The sequence below is a fragment of the Pygoscelis adeliae genome, unplaced genomic scaffold (assembly GCF_000699105.1).
Source record: "Pygoscelis adeliae isolate BGI_AS28 unplaced genomic scaffold, ASM69910v1 Scaffold63, whole genome shotgun sequence".
In the NCBI taxonomy this organism is placed as follows: Eukaryota; Metazoa; Chordata; class Aves; order Sphenisciformes; family Spheniscidae; genus Pygoscelis; species Pygoscelis adeliae.
In genome coordinates, this window is record NW_008824414.1 from 2,496,704 (window position 1) to 2,506,659 (window position 9,956).

Consider the following 9,956-nt stretch of genomic DNA (forward strand, 5'->3'; position numbering starts at 1 on the left):
TTACGATTCCTTCTTGAGTTGGGCAAATGATGCCCATCTCTAATGATGATTAGGAAGATGAAGGGTAGAAATATGTCGTGAAGCTTCAGGCGGATGACTGTAGATGCTGGACAAGATGCAGTCGGTGCTGCTCAGCCTGTGCCTGTTTCACTCTGGTTGATTTTCATGCCTCCGTTGTGCCATATCCTGAATAAAATCACAGATCTGTCTTGTCCACCCGATGCAATCTCACCGAGTTTTTGACGGTTACATGTTATAATACTAACTGGTTGGATGTTAAGACCTTTGCAGAATTGCTGGTTCTTTTTCCCCCAGTGATTTTAAAATATTAAAGCCATCAGGAGGGTTGAAGCTGATTTACCAAAAGGGAAAAAAAATTCACAAATGTGTTTTGAGTATTGAACTGCCGTTGACATCTAAAGTCCCAACCATGCTGTTTTCCTCCACACTCCAGCAATCAGGACATCCAGCAAACCCATAAAAACCCAAACTAATAGCATGAATATTCAGTGACCTAGAATACTAATTATTGTCATGAATATTAATGTGATCGGACTTGCTTTTTCCTCTTCTCTTTCTCTCTGGCTCTTTTTTTTTTTTTTTTTCCCCTCTCCCCACTCAGCCAGCTCTAAAGATGGACCATAATGAGAGCATTTAAGAGAGAGAGCGCTCTCCGCCGTGACAGGGACCGGGGTAATAAGGAGAGCTTGATTAACGTGGTGCACTTGGGGGAGAGATGAGAAGATTCACGTGGGCCTGTTGTGGGGGAGGCAATGAGGCACCGGCGGCTGTGTTGCTGCTCCCTCAGATTAATGAGGCCTAAGAGTGCATTAGGAACAGTGACAAAGGTTTGATCTAATGGGCTCAGTCATTTTTCCTTTGAGTGACAGACGCACAGAAGTAATTGGCTGTGCAGAATGGCAGCTCATTGGCAGTACTTAAGGATACATTATCCCCGTTGTGTGGCCCGCAGAGGCTGTTTATCAAAACTGCTCACACTGCAGACATGCATTCACTTAGCTGCTGTTACAGTGGCAATAGCTATAAAAAAAAAAGTAAGTCATCTCGCATTTGTATCTATTGTCTCTTTTTCAAAAATAAAGTTTCTTTGTTCCATTTTCTTAAGAGTCTGGAGGATATTTGAATACCGGCAGTTGTCCCTCCCCATCCCGAAGAGGCTCTGGTTGCAGCTCGCAGGGTTTGGGGAGGTTTGTAGGCTCGTGGAAAGCTCCCAAAGTTAATTTGGTTAATCTTACCAGCTTTCGATGTAGATCTAGCACGCAGGTAAGGTGCACACACCCTCCTACACACACACCCCCTCCAATTTCATTATTAATAACTTCCACAGACAGTCAAAGGGATTAGGAAGCATTTTACATCTTTTGCCTCAGGCCCCTACACATGCTTCACTTTACATGCGAGCAGCATAATACCTCGGAATTACTCGATTTTGCACTGTTATTTTTTGCAAAGTTAAATTTCACAATTGTTAGCAGGATTCACAACTGAATAACAGCAATACAAAGTAGAGCATTTGCTGGTGTAAAATGGTCACCCCTGAGTCTTAAAGATGCAGTCTCTTAACAAGCAGGTAACCTCAATCAAGACTTCCCCAGAAAGCGAAACATACCTTATTTATTACTGTTTTTTGTTAAAACTACTGAAAAAATAGTAATATGCCTGCGGGGAAAGGAAAGCACACTTTGATCCCAGCAGAATAAATAGTCTGGGATCTTGAGCTGAAGCCCTTGGTGAAGATATTGGGTTTAACTTTCTTTTAGAAGAGATGTCTCCTCTGATGACTTAATTTTCCTCCACACTTGCTGTGTTGGTTTGGCATGCTCTGAGAATAATAGCTTTTCTCGTTATACTCCCAGCAACATGTCCTTCACTGCCAGGATATTTCTTGGCATTGCCTTGTTTGTTCATTAGTATTGACCCTTCTCGGTTTGTACGCTACTAATCAAACCCAGTTCGTAGAGGCTGCCCTGCCAGGCTGCGAGATGGAAGGTGGTCTTCTATTAATAGCTGCTTGTCTTCAGGAAATTTGTTCAGATAATAAATGCTTCTGAAAAAAATAATAAAAATAAATTAAACCCACAAGCAAGTCATCTGCTACAGTATTGAAAATGATTGTCAGTGTATTGAAGGAGAGTTTCAATACTGGAACCAGTGTGTTTTGGAAAGATACTGTTGTCACTCTTTCTCGTTCCATGCACAAGTAACCTCAAGTTATTTTAGGTCCCTGATAAGCCCAAGGCAGAAATTATGTGCTGTTTGCACACTGCCAATAGGTCGAAACAGAATCTGTAGCAATACTTTAGTAGGTTTTCCCCCGTTAATAAAACCACTCAAGAACCTGGTTATGGAATTTGGAGCTCTCTAGCCCTGGTCCCACAGCTGATCTTCCTGAGAACGTGGCCAGACAGTGCTCTGACACCTGGGTGGTACCTTCCTTTCCAATGCGGACTTACCCTACTCAATTGGAGAGGCAAGGAGCTGTAAGTAGCAGTTTTCCCAGATTTCAGTGCAGGGCATGATCTCCAGAGTTGGCAAGGGAAGGAGGATGCATCTGTAAAAGATGGATGCTGGGATCTGAGGCAGCAAACTGAGGGACCCAGAAGAGCCATCCCCAAATTTTCCTCAGCTAAAGCAGAAGTTGTCCCCGCATTCATATTTATAGGCAAAGCAGAAGGCAGCGAAGGCAGAAAGTGGCACAGCTTGGATGGTCAGCCACTTCTTAGGAAAGTTTTGTCCACTGGAAAGATTTCTGCACAACTCTGGGAATTAATTCATAAAGGTAGTGCAGAATTGAGGAAAGGGGAAAGGAGTGCTTTGCTAGCTGCAAAAAGATGAAAAGTGGCCTCTTTCATTTTCCTTTTGCACCCTAATGCCTGAAGAAACTTCAGGGAGCAGTGTTGGGTATGGTTTTTGAACCGGCAACCAACAGCCAATCTAATCTACTTGATGGTGCCTTTTACTGAATTAGAGGGCATTTCAAGAATAGGCAGTACTCCTGCAACATAAATTGACCCAACATGATTTGAAACAATTAACCCTCTGATATCAAGAGTCAGGATTTCCTGACCCGCAACTCTAATGTATTTTTCATTAGTTCTAACAGCTGGTGAGCACAGCCCTCTGGCCTTCAGAGGTTTATTTCTTTTTTTGGAAGAGAAACTCGTTGTGAACATGAAGAGCATAACACAAATACAACATGGCCATGGTGAAAGCATACAGTAGGCTGTAGTTCATCTGATTTAGTCTTTCTGTGCTTCTGTGCAGCCACTCTCTGTGGGTCTCATGCTGCTGCTTCATGGAAAAATATAGTTCTGCTTCACAACTCTTGCAATGTCTGCTCGTCTCATAAATTCAAGAGTATATTAGTTGCAATCCTGAATGTAACTTCTTGTAACTAAATGACTTGTTTGGGAGAGATCACAAATGTGTCTGCAGCAGGAAATGGAGACCACCTCCACGTATTTTAAGTCACTTCTATCTCACTTTTTAGGGTGTAGTTGTGAATTATATTTGTTCTGCATTTGTAATTAGTGGGTGGCATAGTTGGTGAAGGCTTAGTTTAAAGTGATGTGTCTGTTACAATAACATGTGCTGCCCAGTGATGATTCAGTATATTATTTTTGTTAAGTTAAAAGACAGCAAAAGAGGCATTGCTAAAATGCTGTCCACCGTAGTGTTCCGTTACAAGAGCAACATGACAAAAACTCTGAATGGTTTCTCTTTTCATTGGGCAGGTTACTGCATATGTGTAAGATAACATTTATGTTAAACTTTATTGTATATTTTATTTAAATTTTTATAATACACAGAGTCTTTATCTTCTGTTTTTAACTGACTGGATGCACACTTAGCATCTTGTATGGTCCTGTGTTTGTATAAATCTTTGTTATTTTCATAATGTTTCTAAGTATTGTAATCTGATGTTGCACTTATGGTCTGTTTTGTAAATCTGAAACAACTGTGTAAGAAGAGCCAAAGTGAGTCCCTCTGTGCACAGGAAATGGAGACGCATTCTGCCCCCAGTGTGTGTGTTTCTGTCAGCCTCTTAATATGTACATATATACACACAGGCATGCACTCCTCTGCTTAATTCCTCTTATGCCGAGTCTCTTTTCTTTACTTGCTCTTTGCTGTTTGCGGCTGTTTACACTGAATAGATGGATATATAAATTGGATTTTGTGTGAGCATGCTCACTTTTCTTAGAGGCTCTTCTGCTGAGCATTGACCAAACCTAGAAATTACCTTGAATCTTAATTTGGATGGTTTTTGTAGAGCTTAATTGTTTGAACGTTTTGTAAGCGCGATCATAACGGGGTATTTTATAATATCAGAAAAGATAGTTTTAATAAAGCTGTGTAGAGCTAGAAAGAGGAACTCTTCCTTTGATGCTCCTTTGGTAGATGAAAACATTTTTGTTCAATAGGAGACCAGCATCTTTTTTAGCTCATTTGAGACTAGTTCTGGCAACATACTGATATTCATTCAAATATAAATGCCATATTCACTTTGAAATGCAAATTGTTTAAAGAAAAATAGCATATGGTAGAGGTAAGTACCTTTTCAAATCAGCTCCCACACTTTAGGGATGCGAGTACAGCTAATATTATTCTTTGGAAAGAATCTGGAGCCTTTGACACATTGAAGCTTGAACTAATCAAGGCTTCCCAGTAAGCATATACACATATCCATATCAAGGAAACAGTGCTGAGAATACATGGATTAGCATAGTAATTTAACTGCCCCTTGCTAATCAGCTTAAGCAACCAGCTGATGCATATATGATGTATTTGAAGAGGCACTCTTTCACAACTCCAGAATGGGCCACGTAGCTGACCATGGATTTCACGTTAATGTCGAGATATGTGTCTATCTGTCTATGTATAGATAGATATACATACATGTGCGTATACATGTACAGATGGGGGAGACAACAGATGCAGAACATATCAAGGCATTGCTTGTAAGAGCTTGACGTAAAGGCTTCATGTGCCTAGCCCAACATACAGGGTTTACTTTTCGATGAGTATTGCTGGCCGCCTCTTTTTAACTCTCTCTCGCTTATCTGCTAAAAGACTGAGATGATTTCTGCTGTTGAGGCTTTATCCTTGAGCAAAAATAAAGCACAATTGCTTTGTGGAAGTCTGGATTGGGGCTTGTCTGTTACAGAAGGGAAAAAAACATAGGACTGTTTTGTCGAAGCTTTGTGCAGCATACAAAGTGTGCAAGAACAGCAGTTGACTTCCAGTAGTCCTTGTTTTGGTGTGACAGCATTAGTGCCTACTGGGGTAGTAGAATACATGTGCTGGGCATGCTGCGATTAGACTGAGAAGGGGAAAAATTAGCAATGGATTGGGAAATAATGATTTTTTTTAAATAAGGTTGTAACAAGTTTGTGCTAGAGCTGAACACATTCAGGAGGAGGAGAGGAAAGAGCATACTCTGTTTTCTGTAGTCCAGCCCTTCTGATATCTACCCATGGATTCTGGCTTGCATGGTCTGATATAGCATGAAAATCTTACAGCACGTGAACAAAGTGGAATTTAACCTTGAATAAGTGTTATCACAAGGGTTGTAGGTAGCAGGGTTGCCAGACTATGGCAATAGAAAAGACAGAGCTGAGCTGGGTTGCATCATTGATCAGTAAAGTATTGAACAATGGGTCTTGGCACCTATCTGTTGCTAGGAGCCCATACCTTTCAGAAATGTGAAGTGAAAGAAAAATTCTTACTTGGTTTGCAGAATAAGTCACTTCCTCAATAGGTTAACGTCATAACGTGGAGTGTGGAGTTTCAGAAGATGGCATTAAGGTGAAAGTAAAGCTTTTGGTGCTGACATGATGATGTAGAAGTCTTGATATTATGCTGGGTGTCCTTTTAAATTTTTGATTTTGCATCGTGGTTAGAAAGTGACTGGACATTTCTGTTCAAAAAGCTGTGAACTAGGTGGAAGATGTCAACATACAAATATTGCTGCTCTTGCAAGTCAGCCACCCACCACGGAGTAATGGGGATGTGTCATCCAGGCGAAGATATCTGGTAATTGTTTCCATTTTCCCATGATACCTAGGAAATGGTCCATCTTGGCTTTCACATACCAGTTTTCTCCTTCATGAACTTTGTTACGAAGATGCTCTTGCAGGAATTCATCACATGTAGCTTCCCATTTTACTAGGCGCAGTGTGAAAGATGGCTACAGGCTAAAACTGCACTTTTGTGGCATTGCTCTTGAGTCCAGCAGGGTAGATGCTTGTGAAAAATATGTTGTTTCCAAAGCGATTTACCAGTAATAATCTAAAGATGCCCCAAAAGGTGCTACAGCACAAACAAAGCAAAGAGTTTGGATTAATCTGCAACATAATTGTCACCTGTAGGTTTGATTTGGTAAGCTTATTTGCAAAGTTAAAGGCTAATAAATAAAATCAGAAACAAGACCAGAAAAAAATTGGTAACTTTGCTATAGGTTCATTTAAAACCAACAGATTTAAAGGACCTGTACGTATGTCTTATCCTGTGACTGCAACTCAATTTGCAGTCAAAGGAACCACAGCCATTTTGCTGCTTAGATATATCAAAGAGCAAATTGTTGAAAATATTTGGAATCAAACAGGAATATAGAGTAGCTTCTGAGCTCAGAACAGTTGTCTTGTTTTGCTTTGGGATGGAGGAAAAAAGAAAAAGACCATTTAGTCATTCAGAGACCCCTGGAAATGTTGGTTGAAAGGGACCTCTGGGAATCATTTGCGCCATCGTCCTGCGCAGTCACCAGTATTGGGTAACTTTAGCTGTGTCTTGGCATAGCTGAGCTTTGGAAACTTGAGAGGATGGAGATCCCCCAGCTTCTTTTGGTAGCCTGTTCCAGTGCTGCATCTGAACTTTGCAGGCTGTTTTGTTGGTGCTGTTTTATATCGTCTACAACTACCAAGCGTTTGGCTCCCTCATCTTTGTAAGTGTCTTTCTGGTAGCTGTAGGTAGCTATTAGATCAGATATTAGCCTCCTGTTCACCAGCCCTAAACCAGCCCAGCCTCCTCAGCACTCATGGGCTGTGTGTCTTAGACCTTTAACTATCCTGGCAGTTCTTTGCTGGCTCTCCTCCCCTTTCCCAGCAATTCTTTTGAAGCGGGAGACCCAGAACAGAGTACAGTGTTTCAGATGCCCATCACGGTGTGCCCAGCTTGTGGTTTGTGTTGAGTACAGCTTTAACACACATTCTGGCATCCATTGTTGACTCTTGAGTCTTTCATAGCAGTGCTGCTGCTCAACCAACTGGTCCCCAGCCTCTGCTGCTACACGAGGTTGTTCTGCCCCAGGAGTAGAGCTTAGGACTTCTCCTTGTTGAATCACACAGTGTTTATGTTGGCCTAAATCTCAAGTTTCTAGAGTCCATTTGGTTTCAACCTCTGTCATTCATGTCAACCACCCCCTTTAGTTCGGTGTGTCATCAAAATAATTTATTAACGTTCATAGTTTTTCTGGATTATGAAAACTGGAAGAAAAGGTTTTTTCGAAGTGAGCATCAGCAGCATCACAGAACTTCATTTGGAAGGAGATATTTCTTATAAGAGACCTCAAAATATGTACTGTCAGCTAGTGTTTCCATTTTCTATTGCAACTTTAAGATACTGAGCTATAATTTGATCGTCTGCTTTTTACCTTGATTTCTGTAGACCTGATTTCTTTGCTGAACGTTTCTTTGGAAGGTGTCTTTAGAAGGTGCTAAAACACCAGCATTAGCAAATTGCTCTCAGTTGATGGGTCAAGCACACAATGTCCTGAAGGGGACCAGTTGTTGGAGGCATAAATTTTTTCAACAGTTCGGCAGATGATGCTCTGATTATGGAATTCTTTTGGACAGAAGGGTTGCCCAGGGAAGGTGATTAGAGAGGAATTACGCGCCAGTAGCTAAAGCACTGCCTTGGGAGGTCCCAACATGGTTCCAAAATCCACCTTAGACTTTGCATAATTGAGCAAATTAGTTTTTCTGTATGTATTTCATGTCTACAAAGTAGAGATTGCCAAGCAGAAGTTCTTGAGAATGAGTAAGTGCATTCAGGACTCAAGTGGACAGATACTGTAGTGACGGAGCTGTGTTAAGGACTAAAGATGAGATTTAGTCTTGGGAAAGGGGAGGAGAGAAAGGGACAATTATGCCAACTCTAACAAACACAAAGTAGTTCACTAAGCTCTGCTGTCTTCCCAAAGGCTGCTCTGGGAAAAGACATAATGATAGAACTGGGAGTCAGGAGATCTGGGTTTTATTTTCAAGTCTGCCACAATCTTCCTTTGTGGCCCTGGGTCATTTAACCTCTGAAAAATGGGGGAAATGATAGCAGATAATTAACAACCTCACAGGAGCATTGAAAATTAATTCATTAATTTTTCTGAACTCATCAGTAGAAGGTGCAATGGAAATGCAAAGTGTTAGGGTACTTTATAAAATCATGTCTGTTTCTTTCCCTTTACATGTGTTTTTAAAAAGCATTCTTAAATCCGCAGAGGATCTGTGGGGTACCTTTTGAGAGCCTGCCACGAGGAGTGAAACTAGCATTGTAAAATATTTTTATCCTTATAATATGCAAGTCCTGTGCCAGGAATGGAGTAAAATGTGCTCAGAAACCAAAACTGGAGAGCAGACTTTGGCCCATATCAAGTTGAGTAAGATCATCAGAAACCTGAGTTTCTGGAAAGGTTTAATTGTTTCGACTCTAAAATTTATTCAACCAGATCACGCTTCTCCTGTTTTATGGTGAGAAACCTGTCCCTGTTGCTCCCCCTCACACACACCTCCCAGCATTTTATTGCCCTAGACCTCACTGATCATGAAAATACTAAAATTGTTTCTAGTGTTTACTGGGTAAAGGCTATTCTTTGTATCTCACCTTCTGTGTAGTAGGCCTTCAGTTAGAGTTGTGATGGGCGTATTGCTGTGGGACAAGACAGGAATTATATTTGCAGTCAATGGAACAAGCCTGTAGTGTGTGCTTTGTGTCACGATATTGTTTTAAAATTAAAAATACAAATAAGTTTTTTGCTTGGTCTCGCAATGCTAGTAGTTATTTGCTCCCCATCACTGTGTTCTTGGCTTCACTTGGGGGACATACTTATGTGAAATATTATTTAGAGGTAGATTGTTTTAAACTCTTTGAGTTGGCTTAGTTGTCTCATCTCAGTTGCTTGTGTAAACAGTGGTTTTCAGGAATAAATTTATTTTCTGTGCACAGTGTGTCTTTCGTGCTCTACCTGTAACAAGTGGAGAACCTCTACAAAATGTGACTGGTAGCAGGGTTGTGGAAGATCGTGTTTTCCGAAGATGAATGAACAGAATGAGCTGACATCTTGAAAATTTAGGTTCTTTTGTCAGAAGTTCCTCGCTGGATTTGAGTGGGCTACTGAAATCTGTGGTGCCCCAAGCTGATCACAGGACTGTTGTCTTCAGAGTTTCAGGGAGGGCTGCAGTGGTTTTTGTGTTGGTTAAGTAATCTCCTTCTCTGCTCTGTTAAGATGCACCCATCCATCTTCATGCAAATCAATTTTGTCTTCTCTATTGACACAATTTGTTTTCCATTTATGTCTAGGGAACGTGACTACTAGCACATCTGTGTCTCAGATGGCAAGTGGGATCAGTCTAGTCTCCTTCAACAGTCGTCCGGATGGTATGCATCAGCGCTCTTACTCGGTCTCCAGTGCAGATCAGTGGAGTGAGGCAACAGTCATTGCAAACTCTGGCATTAGCAGTGGTAAGAAACCTGGAGCTGGGAGGGGTTATCTGCTTTGGGGTGAAGGGGGAATTTGGTAGTTTGCTTTTTTAAAAAGAGAAGGGAAAAAAAAAAATACAACCTGATGTTCACCCAGATGCTCTGTGGGAAGCCAAACTTCCAGCATCTGAGAGAAAAAGGAGAGATTGGATAAAAGAGAACAGATCGATACAATACTTTTT

The 9,956-nt window shown here is 41.1% G+C and overlaps 1 protein-coding gene across 2 annotated transcripts in view; it reads left to right on the top strand.

Annotated features, from left to right (window-relative positions):
* The window catches only part of AGAP1 (ArfGAP with GTPase domain, ankyrin repeat and PH domain 1), a 267,477-nt gene that overhangs the window by 147,532 nt on the left and 109,989 nt on the right, over positions 1-9,956 (top strand). The window contains exon 11 of one of the 2 annotated variants that reach the window (XM_009320776.1): positions 9,595-9,756. The exons of the other annotated variant lie outside the window; for it this stretch is intronic. Within the exon in view, the coding sequence (XP_009319051.1) occupies positions 9,595-9,756 (162 nt within the window). The remainder of the gene's footprint in view (positions 1-9,594; positions 9,757-9,956) is intronic. 2 annotated transcript variants of the gene reach the window in all.